Source organism: Amphibalanus amphitrite, unplaced genomic scaffold (genome assembly GCF_019059575.1).
Source record: "Amphibalanus amphitrite isolate SeventyFive unplaced genomic scaffold, NRLGWU_Aamphi_draft 001001F_arrow, whole genome shotgun sequence".
NCBI lineage: Eukaryota > Metazoa > Arthropoda > Thecostraca > Balanomorpha > Balanidae > Amphibalanus > Amphibalanus amphitrite.
Genome location: NW_024882495.1, coordinates 137,350 through 153,322, shown reverse-complemented (window position 1 = coordinate 153,322; position 15,973 = coordinate 137,350). Strand labels below are relative to the sequence as shown.

Here is a 15,973-nt window from a genome sequence, read left to right as displayed (position 1 = left end):
AAAAAAAAAATGTTATAATTATTCGTGGTTTCGAAAATGACAGAACTGTCGTTTCTGTACGGCTAACAGCGCGGGAATTCTGATCTCGTGAAACTGATTAGTTGCCAACCGAGAATGAGTGACAAAATGAAATGGAACAAACAATATAAAGAAATTGACTGGTGTTTTAGCCCTCGCCCGTATTCGTGTTTTGCCAGCGTTTAACGTATAGGGGGGGGTCCGTTGGAATCCCATCGTCGTTTGGCCCCTGGTGGAGCTAGAGCTTCGAGGAAAAAACGAGCGTGTTGCCCGAGACGCGAGGAAGCCGATGATAACCAACTTTAAAGTCCTAGGTCATTGGTTAACCTTCCAGGCCAGGTCAATTACCCAGAAGTCGGGAAAATAAGGGGTTATTTGTAGTTCGTAAAGCGAGGTTATTATTTTTTGGCTGTTGCTGATCACGAATGTCATGTTTGTTTTGATCACATGTGTCTTCGTACATTGAGACCAGGTCAGGTCAGGTCAACCAGTAGGTGTCCTGCCGGCTATCCATAGGGAGTGTCAAGTGTCAACTACCACTGACGGTGTCGTAACATGTTACGAAGGCACTAAAACTACTTCGTAAATGATCAAATGCATGTTAAATTCGACATCGGCCCGAATAAACTACCCTAGAAACATGTAAAACTCCAAAAGTGAGCCGAGGTCACCAAAGGTCAATGACCTGACCTGACCTTCAGGTGACCTTGACAGTTGACACCCACAATACTGCATGGGACCAATATCATTTACATGTTTGGACGTTACAATCACAAAAAGACTGGAAATGCGCGGATAATGTGAGCCGACTACGCCAAATCGCGATTCCGGCCAAGCATGGTCTCGAGAATCAGGTCACAAGTCAAAAACCATTTGAGTCAGGGTCATGAAATCTTTAGAACATGTGTAAAATTGATAAACTCGAGAGGCACTGAAAGTTTCGTCGCGATCGGCCGCTTTTTGCGCGAGTTATGTGCGAAAAGCCGAGGTGGTCCGTTCGCCCGCCTATAAGTGCGAGGGTTAATTTTGGCTTTTGATGCCGAATTCTGTTTTATGTCGCTTATTTCACCTGATAGAATACAGTCCGAATTAGATTCGCTTCACTTCACTTCATAAATATTTTGTTGACTACCAGTCCACAAAAGCTCAGAAGTATATGTATTCTTTCATTTCAATCCATTATTTCTGTCAGAGGCATATCAACCTTGACCCGCAACTGACAATGTGTTTTAATTACAAGAAAATACACTTGTAATTCCAAAATATATTGCCAGTTTTGATACCGTTGGCTTGAGGACACGTGACTAGCCAAGTTCAGAATGTTCTAAGTAAAACTAAGTATCATAAAGCGAAAAAATGATGCTGCTAAAATCAAGCCATTTTGATAGCGCTGTGTTGGACATGATTGCGTTTTCATGAATGTGAGGTCTGCTGCCAAACTACTATCATTTTTCTAATGGTTTCTTTCGGGATGTGTTCTCTCGTCCTTTTTTTAAACACTGGCATTTTATCAGCTCACCTCTGAGCTTCTTTAGCCGTGAAATTTTGAAAAATCCAAAATCATATCAACTCACCCCCTGGGGGGTGGTGAGTTGATATGAGCTTTGGCGTTTTAAAAAAGGGGCTTAATAAATACATTTTTTATTCATTTTTTGCTGATAGCCTCCCCAAGGCATGTGCCATGAAACTGGCACAAAAATAATTCCGTAAATGAATGTGGCTTTTAAAGAAATATAGAATAACCTCAAAATCCATATCAACTCACCCCGGTTTACGGTATCTTAACACCCCACTCGAGGAGCGCTAGGGCAAACAGCACGATATAGGTAATGGTATGTTCCGGACATAGGCGAATAATTTTACTTCGTGAATTATATGATGCATATTTTCCTGTATGTTTGATGCAGTTTTGCAATGCAATCCAGCCATCCAAGAAACTTTGCGCGAGACGTTTTCTTGGATGGCTTTCTTGGATAGCTTGATTTCACCGAGGGCTTCTGTTTTAAAGAAAATTTGTAAGCTTTGCTGAACTGTTAAGTAATTAGAACTGCCAGTATTTCAGTATTTAACGTGTAGTTAATGTTACTGTATTTTATTTATGCATATTTCGCAAATAACGAACGATATTAACCCGCGACCTGGTGGGGGGTCGCGGGTCGCATTTTTTGCCCCACCCTCCAGACTTTTCGATAAATCTCCAGAACCGCTGCGCCGATCGTCACCAAACATTCAGTACCCTCCCGGACATCAATTTTACACATTGTGACCAAAATTTTTTTCCAAAGGCTTTGATAGGTTGGCCGTCATGTTCTGCCGTTTTCGACCCAAAAAAGGGTTTCGCGGGAAGAGCTGTCAGGCCTATAGCTTTGCAAATACAGAAAAATGATAAATACATAAAAGCTGTAGATTGGATAGGGCTACAAAACTGCTATCTCGGATTTTTGAAATTTTTGGATTTTGAACCCCCAAAATCAAAAAATATATTTTTTGGATATAAAAATCGAAAAATCCAAAAAGTTTTTCGAATTTCGCAAAAACCGGAATATATGTGATAGTCCTTACCACCTTCCATCCACATACCAAATTTGAGATTGATACCTCTTTTTTTTGGCGAAGTTATAGCGAAAAAAACTGTTCAAAATTGATGACGTCAAATTTTCAAACTCAATTTTTACCAATTCTAGACCCCGTAGCGCAAAACAAAGACCACCATTAGTCTCCCCGTGACGAGCTGTATCGAATCAATACCCATTTTATGCAAAACTATCAACTTTAAAATTTGACCTTTTTTGGCCTGACCTTGACCTGAACTTCACCAGAAAGTGACCTAAGCCGTACCTGATAGTCTTATAACCAACACCATTGAGTTGGAAATGAAAAATTGGCCATAAAACATGTATCACACAACCTTAGTAAAGTTGGGCTCATGTGACCTGACCTGTGACCCTTGGTGACCTGACCTGTAACCTGACCTGGTATTGCCAGTGACCTCTAATAGCAACATATCTACTAGGCAACTGACGCCCTACCGCTGATTCTCGACAAAATACGTTTTCCTCGGTGTTATATCGCATTCCCTAGAAGACCCGTGAACGGTGAAACATTTCATCTTTGACCTGACCTGTGACGTCATCGTTGACCCCGAGGTCAATGAAATTTGGTTTCCTTCGACAAATTTGACAGGCCTTTCGAACGCCGTTTGAATTTTGCGGATCCGTCCAGTAGTTTCGGAGATACGAAGGGGGGGGGGGGCAAAAAATAGCCCCCCCCCACCAGGTCGCGTTATAAACAGACCCCACCAGGGCGCGGGTTAAGAAACATACAGGAAATAATATCTAGGACTCTACCGCGACGAAATATTTCTATCTCGAGTTTTCAAAGAATTTCATGCACTCGGCCAAGGCCTCGTGCATGAAATCCTTTGAAAACTTTGAAAAAAAATGAAATATTTCGTTTTCGCGGTATCGTCCAAGAATGTATATTTTGAGACACATTCATTAGGAATAGGATGACAAGCGTAAATTATACATACCGTAACCTTATTAACCATCGCACTTGTGGGGAGGGAAGGGGGAAGGGGTCTGATAAAACCCCATGGTTTTCCGCAAATTACTCGCGCAAAAGGCGGCCGATCGCGACGAAACTTTCGGTGCCCTCGAGATCATCAATTTTACATCTAACCTGAAAATTTCATGACTCTTACCCAATTGACCTTTGACCTTTGGCATATCTCTTATTCTCTTGAGACCATGTTTGGCCGGAATCGCGATTCGGCGTATGCCAGCTCACATTATCCGCGGTTTCCAGTCTATTTGTGGTTTTAAACGTTCAGATATGTGAAATGATGTTGGTGCCATGCATTTTGGTGGGTGTCAAGGTCACGTGAAGGTCAAGTCAAGGTCATTGACCTTTTGATGACCTTGGTTCACTTTTTCGAGTTTTACCTACTTGTTTCAAGGGTAGTTTTTGGTGCTGATTTCGAATTTAGCAGCCATTTGAATATTAACGAAGTAGTTCTGGGCCCGTATTCACGTCGGAATTTTTCGTAAGATTTATCTTACGATCGCTCTTTGTCGTACGATAATTTGGTATTCACGTTGGCATCGCAAACAGTTAAGATTTATCTTACGATCAAAATTTTGGTCGTAGACATTTGTCGTACGATCGATCGTAAGTGCGATTCACGTCGGGACATCTTAAGTCGAATCTTAAGATGATCGTAAGACCTTAATGATGAAGGTATTGGGAAGATACGACTACTCACTGAGCTGTCGTAAGACGTCACCTATGCTTATGAATTGTATATTTAGGTATTGAAATTGTTGTTTATGATTTTTTTTCTTGCGAGCGAGCGCGAAAAAGAGTTTTCAATGTAACGGGAAAATATCAGTATGAGTGGTACAGCTCGGACCGGCCTGCCCTATAACTCTTTTGAGAAGCTTTTATCTCGGCCACCGCTGGGCCGATTGAACCGCGTTTTTTTTTGGTAGCCCCATCCCGCCTACCTCGTAATTGACTACTCTTGATGCACCTGGGTGATCGCCGTGTCATGTGGCTCTTGCGAAGCCAAGGGTGTCAACTCAGAACCCAAAGTCGTTCTGCTGAATTTACGTTTTTGAGAGGATTATGTCTGAGTAAGCACAGGATCGATTTACTAGGAAATATGTTTGTAGGGTATATTCATCCATTCTGCCGAGGACACGACTTTTCTCGATGCAAGTGGGTGACCATGGCTCCACGTGCCACGTGCATAATAAAGAGATGTCATGTTTGTAGCAATAACAATAACTATGTAATTATCGTGCCCATTGCGCTGAAACTTGGCATGTGGGTAGGCACTCATCGGGCAATGCATTTCCATGTGTCACGTTAGGGGTACTTCTGCACGTGCGCACGTGCAGTGGTCGCTCCTAGATCTCGGGAACGGCTGGACCAATTGCGCTCAAAATTGGCACACCGGTAGGGACCGCTTAGTAGCGTGCCGGGCAAAAGTCGTTTGGGACCCCGTTTGCACGTGCGCACGTGCAGGAGGCCGCTTCCATATATAGAGAACGGCGAGGCCGATTGCGCCCAAATTTGGTACACCTTTAGGAACCGCTTAAGAGGGTGCCGAGCAAATGTCATTTGCGACTCCGGTTGCACGTGCGCGCGCGCAAGAGGCCCCTTCCGGATCTCGAGAACGCCTGGGCCGATTGCGCTTAAATTTGGTACACCTTTAGGAATCGCTTAGGAGGGTGCCGAGCAAAAGTCAATTGTGACGCAATTGGCACGTGCGCACGCGCAAAATTGCACACGCGCTCAAATTTGGTGCACCGTTGGGGACCGAATAGTAGGGTGGTCGTGCTTAAAAGGACCCTCCCACCTTCAAAAAGTTAATGAATTTTATTTATTTTTTATTTATTTTATTTATTCAAGTGATCACCAACAGGGTGGAACCCCACTGACAGGCGAAGTCAAACTAACACTATACATGATAAACAATGACATACGGGCAAACAATGCAGAGTAAACAGTAGGTAAATATTACGATAAATATAGCTAAAAATATAATGCACAAAAAAATATGTGAGTAAAGATGAATTGGCATAGAAGTAGTGTTGCATGTTACCTAGAGAGTGAGCAAAAATGAATATCTACCAAATTTCATTGAACAATATCAAAGGAAATAGTTCACTTTTAACATGGGGTTTTGAACTGGAATAGCAGTTTCGTAGCTTGAGCTGAGACTAGCACAAATCAGGAGCTTTTACGGCTCAACGATCACCCTAGACGAAGATATTCCATTTCTTGTTCCGAAAAGAGTGCCTTGCAGAGGAATGCGTACCTTGCACAGGAATGCAGCCACGTCATCGTCAGCCAATCAGCATGCTGCTTACAGCCAATGCATACAGCCAATGTCGGGTCAAGGTTAGGTCAAACACCTGAAATCGGGCTTTCAGTAGCATAGACTTCAGGACTTCGCAATGGGCGCCTCTCGTCATAAACTCTGTCAAAACGGTACACAATCCTTCATAAAGGCCTGGAGGATATAAGGATGAGTGTCAGATCCATGTAGGGGTCAGTCAAGCATAGGTCAGGGTCAAGGTCAGGTCAACCGGGTAGGCACATATCCTCGAAAATCAAAACTGATATTCGTCGCCTGTGACACATGTTCAATGGGTAATTTTGGGCGTATAACACGATGGTAAGATTCATTTTATCATATGTGTACGTGTTTGGTTCAAAAAATTCAATTTAAGAAATGCATGTATCATGGTTGTGAAGTAGCCACGAGAAATTGCCAAGATTCAGTTCAAGATTTTGGACAATGCAGAACGATAATCAAAAATCGAAGATGGCCATTTGATTGCTCGTGGTATTGGCAGTCTAATGGCGTTTACGGCATGTCTGTATGTCTATTCTGTGATTTTATGATTTTTTGAAAATATGCTGTTTTTGGTCGAAAAATGAGAAATCATGACGACACTAAAACCTCGATATCTCAAAATTTTCCGACCGATTTTTTAAACTTTGTCACAATATACTTCAATCATTTCCCTAAGGTAGCTAAATTTTGGTGCGCCTACGGCGCGCCGTTTTTATGCTATAGCGCGGCGAAAAAGTGGGGGCGTTAAACGCCCCCCCCCCCCCAGCAACTCGCGGGTTAAAAGTGCGGCAGATGTTGTGAGCAAACAGCATATACCACCACCGCTTAACCGGCTACATTTACAACCGGCTACAAGGTTTACAAGGTTTACAAGGTTTAAGTGTGGCTGCTATGAGGGTTTTCAGGGTGCTGATCACGAATGTCATGTTAGTTTTGATCACAGATGATGTCTTTAAGCATTTAGACCAGGTCGGGTCAGGTCAGGTCAGGTCAACCGGTAGGGGTCGTGACGGGCATTAGTAGTACCTGTCATCCGCCTCTGACAGCTTCGTAACATGTTACGAAGGCACCAAACTACTTCGTAAATGTTCAAATGGTTGCTAAGTTCGAATTCAGCTCCAAAAACTAGCCTAGAAACATGTAACACTCGAACAAGTGAACCGAGGTCACTAAAGGTCAATGACCTGACCTGACCTTCAGGTGACCTTGACACCCACCCTAATGCATGGGAGCAGCATCATATCACATGTTTGAACGTTTGAAACCACGAAAAGCTTGCAAACGCGCGGCTAATGCGAGCCGACATACGCCGAATCGCGATTCCGGCCAAACATGGTCTCGGAAAAGACGTCACAGGTCAAAGGTCATTTGGGTCAGGGTCGTGAAATTTTCAGGGTAGGTGTAAAATTGATCAATGCGAGGGTACTGAAAGTTTCGTCGCGATCGGCCGCTTTTTACGCGAGTTATTCGCGAACAACCTTAGGGGGGTTGCATCAACCCCCCTGTGCCGGCGAGGGTTAAAATGCATGTTTTATCGATTTATTCTTCATATGATCGTTTGTAATATAATAATATAGTTTCCATAATAGCGAATGGTAAAATAATTTCCATAATAACTTTGAAGCATACTAAATCTGTGGTACTTTTATAATGTTAAGAATAGCTCACTTAATTGAATATATTTCGTTTGCTGTATCATTTGACGGAGGATCCATTTTCTATGTCGTCCCGGAATATGCTGCTAAAAATCAAATCTTCGGAACTGCTACGACATCTTAAGTTGGGTCGTAGGATGAATCCTAGGACTTTTGACATGAATACCAAATTATCTTAAGATTGTCAACGTGAATTAGAAGTATCCTAAATATCCAGACTGATCGTACGATAAAAAGTTAAGATGGTCAACATGAATACCAAATCGATCGTACGATGAGAACTGATCGTAAGATGTCGACGTGAATACGGCCCCTGGTGCCTTCGTACCACGTTACGAAGCTGTCAGTAGTAGGTGACACCTACTATGGATGGCCGGCAGGACGCCTACTGGTTGATCTAACCTGACCTGACCCGACCTGGCCTAAATGCATAAAGACATGGTCTGTGATCAAAACTAACATGAAGTTTGTGATCAGCACCCCAAAATACCCCGTAGCACCCTAACTTTGTGAAGTTTCAAGAGGTCTCGATTTCCCAACTTTAGTTGGGTCATTAAACTGACTTGGAAAGTCAACTAATGACCTTGGACTTTGAAATTGGATATATTCGGCCTCATTTCGTCATTGGCAGCACGCTTGACTTTTCCGCGAAGCTCTAGCTTGATCAGGGGCCAAACGGCTGAGCCGGGGGTCCAATTGAACCCCCTATACTATGTTGATTATGCACATTTACAGGTAAAATTCTCACCAGGACACACCAGCCAACATCTGTGCACAATCTGGCTACAATGCTACCTATGGTTTGCCCTCTACGAATAAAGACGTGCTAGATCGGAAAAATCCCCACTGTGCGCTGGGGGGGGGGGCAATTCTGCCCCCCCTGCCTAACTTCCGAACGGAGGGTCGTAGAGAGACGGGGAAAGCGACAAACGAAAGGCCTCAACAGGACCGATCTTAAGAGCACCAAAAATTTTGCTTAAGTAGGTCAAAAGTCAGGTCAAAGGTCAAAATGACAAGCTTTCACTGCATTGGCGTCTGAGCCCAGTTGGTGAAGAGGCGATTGACGGCGCTCACCCAGAACGCATCCTTAGGGTAGGGATACGATGTGCTTTACTTAAAATGCCATGGAAAGGTCAAGGCCAGGTCATCAAAGGTCATCACAAAGTAGCCACTGAACGGGCTATGTGCGACACATGTTTTATGGGTCATTTTGCCCATAGAATGCAATGGCGATACTCACTAAATAATTTGGATCACATTTGGACGAAGTTCAGGTCTAGGTCAGGTCAAGTCGGGTCAAACTATGTCAAATTTCGAAATCGGTCTTTTCAAACAAAATTGGTGTCTATCTAATTCAGTTTTTGATGGCGAATCCAACGGTGGTATTTTCGTTGTCGTAGGTGGTCTAGAACATCCAACATTTGCAATAAAAAATTTGTCATGTGTTAATTCGGCGGTTTTTTGGCCATTTTGTGACCAAAATTTGACGGATTGCCTCAAAATTTTGTATGAGCGTAGTAAATACTGGTCTTGATAACATGTATTCCGTTTTTTTAATTCAAAAAAGTTTTTGTTTTTTATTCAATTTTTTTTTCTTAAAGACAAGTTTTTTTGAAGATTATGGAGTCATAAACTCAAAATTTTGAAAATCTGAGATAGCCATTTTGTAGCGCGCTTTATTTTACATATTTGGTGGCTTTTTGGGGCGATTTGCTGCAATAATGTATTTTTGGTGAATTTATAAACATTTAGACAATCTTAACCAAAAATGGCATGTAGTGACGTCACAAAACGCCATTTTTTCCAAAACAAATCAAAGGGACTTCGATCAAACTTGCACAGTACCTAGATGTCAAATTGATGTAGGATAAGGTACCCCAAATTTCGTGGCGATATCTGCAACGGTTTTGGAGTTATCACGAACATCCGGGAGGGGGTGGCAGAATCGCCCCCCCCAGTGGGGCGCGGGCAGAATCTGCCCCCCTCCCCCAGCGGGGTGCGGGTTAAAATCCGCTAGAACTGCTATCGACCGTGCTGCCACCTGTTGTGAGGATTTGGAATTAAGGCCGGGCGGGTGTCAGAGTGCACTCGGGAGATCTTCAACAGAGACCGTGGAAATGGAAGTAGAGGCGCGAAACACGCTGTGTGAGCGCGGAATTAGTGTCTTGTCTTATATTAGGCTCTTGCGATATGCTCCCCGATCACTAACAATATATTGTTGTCTCCAGAAGTGCAAATTTCACGAAAATCTGTCATTTTCTTATCCTTTTTGGTTTGGGGCCGGTTTTCAAATTTCGAATTTGAAATTTAAAAAAAAACAGTATTTTTGTGCTCAGCTCGACCAGACACGTCGAATCAGGGGCGGAAACATTAACTTTTTAATATTTTTGGAAAAATGGGTTACCCTAATGTGCATGCCTACTGATTATGAGTGGCAACTTTCAGACGAATCGGTTCAAATAATTGGCCTACAGGCCTTGCACTTCGTATCGGTGCCAAAACTGCTTGCACTTGCACCGTGCACCCCACGACGTTCATGTGTACGTCACCGTGAAGCGCTCGTCAAGCTCCTCTACCAACGAACCAAATTTGATGTCGCTAGCTCAAACTGTACCAAGGCCAGAGGATCCCCGGTCAAAAAAGGGGAATAATTCTTCACCTTCCTTTTTATGACTTAAATATCCCTTTTTGTTGACAAAATATCCCCTTATTGAAATCTCCCTTCTTTTACACTTACCTACCTCCCTTTTTTCTCCACAGCCGCCGTTTTTTCCCACAACCTCCCTTTTTACCCCACAGCCTCCCTTTTCCCCAGAAGCTCATTTTTAGTTATGTCGCCAGATGTCATCTGTATGCTTTAACTGCGGAAAGGAAGCTACACCAAAAGAAATTCACAAAAAAAAATGAAGCTAGTCGCACGTCTCACACGCCAAGGACCACGACACTATAATGGGACATGATGCATTGTAATGGTGCATGGAGAAGGTAATGGCATTTTAAATTTGCCAGACCACAATGTGATTGGTAGAATTCAATCATTGCATTAGAAGTGCTACAATTTTTTGCAAAAATGTCTTCAGATGACAAACTTCAACTAGAAAAGGGCACTTGTGGTAAGAACAAGGGAGGTTTCAGTAAGAATAAGGTAGCGTTTTGCAGTAAAAAGGAGAAATTGAAAAAAGGATTGTTTTGGTCATTTAAGGTTGCTTTTGGAATAAACAGGGAGCATTTGGTAAAAAAGGTAGAATTTGATAAAATTAGGGGAGCCGGTAATTACCAGCCTCAAAAAAGGAAACCGTCTCTGCCACGTGCCATGTGTAGGTACCATACAACATCAGAATCGCCAAATAATTAAATTTTCATGCCTACTGCTGACGGTCGACAAGTGAAGTTTCGGACTGATTGGTTCAACCACTTGGTCTACAACCTTGACATTGACAACACCTAGCAGAGGTGAAAACTGCTCGCACGTGCCCAGCACGTGCACTGTGCACCTCATCACGACCATTTTTACATGACCTTGTTATGTAGCGGTTCTCGACCTCTACCAGCCTGCCAAATTTGATGTCGCTAACTCAAAATTTATCCAGACCAGAGGATCTCTTGGCAAAAAATGTTATCGCTTCTGGCACGGGCGGTGTGCACCCCTCAGAGACGGAAACCTTAACGGACCACGGTTCAAGGTGGGCTGCATGTGCCCTGCGAGTTTACAACCTGTGCCGTCGGCCGTTTGGCCTTTAGCCCCGAAAATTGCAGTGTCGGCGTCATGGCACGTGCCACGGTGTGCGGATGGACACGGGACCGGCACCATCATCGTTTCCCCGGATCGGTGTGTCGAACGGTGGCCTACCCATTTGGGTAGTCTCGCTCCACGTCTCGATGGGCCCAACCATTTGGGCTCCAGATGCCGAAATGCTTCAACACACAAAGACACACGCACACGCACACACATCGGGACAACTTTTATGTTCAGTCCCTCCCCAATGTGAATATATCCGAATGGAAACTTGAAAGCATGTGAAGCCATGCTTTCCATCCCCTAATTCCGGAATATTTTTTTTACGATTTTTCAAAGTTGATGTAAAAATCATAGCCCACTTGTCCCCAGTCTCCCCTATCTATCTCTTTTTTTATTCAGAGTGAGTTCACTGCCGACACTGTCGCTTACGGTAAACCACATAGAGTCCAGATAACTCAGTATGTACTATTCACATTTCAGGCACGTCTCTTGCAATGGACACGGCTCAGGAGTTTGCTGATGATGTGCCAGATCTGGGCACATGCGGACGCTCTGAGGGCGCAGCACTGACCGGAGCGGGCACGCCGACGCACCCGTCTGCCGGTGACCAGGCTCCGCACCCGTCCGCCGGTGACCAGGCTCCGCACCCGTCCGCCGGTGACCAGCCTCCGCACCCGTCCGCCGGTGACCAGCCTCCGCACCCGTCTGCCGGTGACCAGGCTCCGCACCCGTCTGCCGGTGACCAGGCTCCGCACGCGTCCGCCGGTGACCAGGCTCCGCCACACCGGTGCGACCTCTGTGGACTGGCGCTGCACGGCCTGGCCGAGTTCCAGAGCCACCTCGACGGCCATTCCAGACGTCTGGATGTCTCCTCCGACCACAGCGGTAGCGACACGGACGCCGTAAACACGCAGCAGGACCAATGCCGGAATGTGCGGCGCACATACCAGGACAGCAAACCGTCACTGGACAGTTCCGGGCAACAGTGGCGGTCCCACGCTTCGACTGTGTCGGATGGTGTTAGCGCCAGCCGAGTTACTGATGAGTCCGGAGACGAAGAGGACGGGGCGCCCGGGTCTGGTACTGATGAGTCCGGAGACGAAGAGGACGGTGCGCCCGGGTCTGGTACTGATGAGTCCGGAGCGCCCGGGTCTGGACCACACCGGTGTAAAAAATGCGGAAACTGCTATAAGTACGCTAGAGGACTTAAAACGCACTTGGCGACGCATTCAGATAAAGCGTCACACAAATGCAGTTTGTGTGAAAGGGCGTACAAAAGGAGAGATGTTCTTTTGAGACATATTCGAGAAGTTCATTTCGGAGATGTCAAACCTAAAACGAAAGACCTGAAACTGAGGCATGTTTGCGATTTATGTGGAAAAGGCTTCGCTGCGCCGATTGCCTTGAAAAGACACATTAAGTGTCACATGGGTGAAAAGCCATTCAGATGTGGCGAATGTTTTAAAACATTCGCGCTTAAAGGTGATCTGACGAAACATTACATGACGCACACTCAGGAGAGGCCTCACAAGTGTGAGCTATGTGACATGCAGTTTGCCAGGCGCACTACGCTCCAGAAACACATGAGAATTCACACCGGGGAAAAGCCTTACACCTGTGAGACATGTGGACAGGGCTTCTCCCGCCAGGATGTGCTATCAACGCATCAGCGCCGGCACACTGGCGAACAACCCTACAAATGTGGAATTTGTGGTGCGGGCTTCACCCATAAACCCCCTCTCGTGGCCCATCTGAAAAAGAACGGTAAATGCGCGGGGAGCAACAGGCAGGGAGACTGTTGAGGAACTGGTGCACCGCCATGACCGTGTTCACGTGCAGAGGGCCCTGAACGACGGTCAGTGCCCCCAGGCCCTATCAGACATGTTCGTCCACCGTTCAACACAGTGTCATCTCGCAACTCCGCGCAGTTTTATCGGGTATACTCGACCTCCCAAAGTGCAGACTCTCCAAAACCCAGCGGGTGTTCGCTGATAGGGCCGCGGCGGCGTGGAGCGCAAGCCGCACACATTAGGCACTAGGGGGGATGGGCGCAAGATGATGATGCATTTGGTTGTATTTTAAAACGCTGTTATATTTTAGTGTTTGAAACGTGTCGTTCGTGTCGCTTTTAAATATATTCCCAGTCTTTTTATACTCAACTTGTACAACACGTTTAATCATGTAGGTATATTTGATTGAGGATTGTTTTAATTTGTGCATTTGTGCGTTTTCTGTAAACCACTCGACCGAATTCGTCATAGCCATCACGTGGAAGAATTCTAATAAACGCTCATGGCTTATGGCTATGGCTAAGTGTCGTCTTCTGTCTGCTATCCGCCATCTAACAAAGAAGCTAAATAAAAACTCATCGGAGGTTACCATGCTGTCCCATCACGGGCCTTCCTCAATTTAGGGCCCGTCGGTCTGCCGAGTTACCACTAACACCACAACACACGCTGCACCAATACAGCACCACGACACACTCGACGTCACCACATCTCGGCCTAACTTTTACGGGGGAGCCCGTCGACTCCGAGGACTTATCGATACCCATCCCACCGACTAGGACTTATCAGGCCTGTCATTAACTTCCTACAAGAACGTAAAAACTGTCGATCTATGACTCCTCAAATACCTTGATTACCAGTATAACGCCTTTTGGGGCGACTAACGGAGCGAGCGAGAGGGTGTGAGCCTTGCACGTGCGAAATTTCGAGGGGGTACCTCCAACTGACTTGTGCACGGCACCCTACTAACCGGTCTCTAGCGATGTGCCAAATTTGAGCACAATCGGCCCAGCCGTTCTCGAGATCTGGAAGCGGCACCCTGCACGTGCGCACGTGCAAAATGAGTCCCAACTGACTTTTGCACGGCACCCTACTAACCGGTTCCTAACCATGTACCAAATTTGAGCGCCATCGGTCCAGCTGTTCTCAAGATCTGGAATGCGCACGTGCAGCAGCACCCCAACTCTGGCACATGGATATGCATTGCCTAGTGGGTGCCTACTTACATGCCAGCTTTCAGCGCAATCGGCCAAGTAGTTACCGAGATATTGCAACAATTACAAAAGTGACACCTCTTCGTTTTGCACGTGGCACGTGCATGGGGGGTCACCCACATGCATCGGAAATAGTCCAATATATGGTAGAAGGAATGAAGCTACCCTACAAAAATTCAAAAATTACCGCGTGCAAGTGGTGGTTGCTGAGATATAAGCGTCACAAAATCGTGACCTCGGCCGGCCGCTCATACTCAGAAATTTCCGTTAATCTAAGGAAAGACTCCGCTCGCTTCGCTCGCTCCGTAATATTGACCCAGTAAACATGCCGACGTCGGCCCAGCGTCGGTTCAACCTCGGCCCGAAATCGGCCGGACGTCGGATATGCCCGCATGTTCCGACGTCCAGCCGAAGTCCAGCCGACGTCGAGCCGACGTCGGGCCGAGGTCGTTTGCCGAGATTGACGAGATCGTTTGTCGTTGGACCGACGGGGCCGACGTCAGCATGTTTATTGGGACAACGCGCCAAAAATATAAACCGGCGGCGGGATTCGAGCCCCCTAGTCGCCGACGTCGGCATGTTTACTGGGACAACACGCCAAAAGCATCAGCCGGCGATGGGATTCTAACCCCGTGTCATTCGAACGCGAGGTTAGTGCGCTAACCACTACACCACGCAGCCAGATAGCGAAATTAGTTTGTTTTGTTGGGTTATGCCCTTTCGGTCTGACAAGACCATTTCAGAGCCGGAAGGATGATAGGATGGAGACATTGGTCTTCTTGGCGAGCACCCTGGGTCCAGTTCATATAGAGTCCCTGGTCCCATTGCTGTTACGTGACACTTATTGGAAAGGGCGACCCCATAATGGATTCATATAGCCACTCTTACACACCTGCACCAACGTTTCCCAAAGTGTCCCTTTGATAAGTGGCACTTTGGCAAAGTGACACTTGCCGACTGGCCTTTCTATATGAACTGGGCCCGGCCCTGGTGAGTTGCCGGGGCTGAGCCTGACCAAAGGATAGGCCGAGCAGCCCCCGAGCACTCACCGCACCCGGCTACGGGCGAGCTCGGCTTACGGGCAATCCCAAATGGGATAAAGTTTCCCATCCAGTCCGGATCAGGGGGTTGCGGCGTGGAGGAAGATTTGAGTTTCCTGAGGATATTTTGAATACCTACCTACAGAAGCTCTTTATGAAACATGAAACATGCATTTTATATTATTTTAACGGTCAAAACAGCGGCCGAGGTCGGTCCGACGTCGCCCCGACGTCGGCTGGACCTCAGCAATTGATCTCGGTCCGACGTCGGCTGGACCTTAGCTGGACGTCGGTACATGCGGGCATATCCGACATCCAGCCGACGTCGTGCCGAGGTTGGACCGACGTCGGCATGCCGATTCCGAGTTGCCGACGTCACCCCGACGTCGGCCGACGTCGGCATGTTTACTGGGGAGTATTGAGTGGTAAGGCGGTCAGCGCAGCGCGGCGCGTCCCTGACCCAGCCCAACGCGCCTGTGCCGAGCGTGAGGCCAGAGGGATATACTGTACCGCTAAACCTGGGTGTGAGGCGGCGCAGTCTACCGTTGAGGCCAGAGGGATATACTGTACCGCTAAACCTGGGTGTGAGGCGGCGCAGTATACCGTTCCAGTCAAACGCTGGGCCGTCGGGGGGGGGGGGGGCGAACATCACAA

The 15,973-nt window shown here is 46.4% G+C and overlaps 2 protein-coding genes across 6 annotated transcripts in view; both read left to right on the top strand.

Annotated features, from left to right (window-relative positions):
• Nucleotides 1-13,584, top strand: part of LOC122369044 (histone-lysine N-methyltransferase PRDM9-like) — a 122,376-nt gene extending 108,792 nt beyond the window's left edge. The window contains exon 12 of the mRNA XM_043343414.1: nucleotides 12,434-13,584. Within this exon, the coding sequence (XP_043199349.1) occupies nucleotides 12,434-13,080 (647 nt within the window). The 3' untranslated portion in view covers nucleotides 13,081-13,584. The remainder of the gene's footprint in view (nucleotides 1-12,433) is intronic.
• LOC122369042 (histone-lysine N-methyltransferase PRDM9-like) overlaps nucleotides 1-15,973 on the top strand; it is a 99,381-nt gene that overhangs the window by 38,979 nt on the left and 44,429 nt on the right. The gene's annotated exons all lie outside the window — the stretch shown is intronic.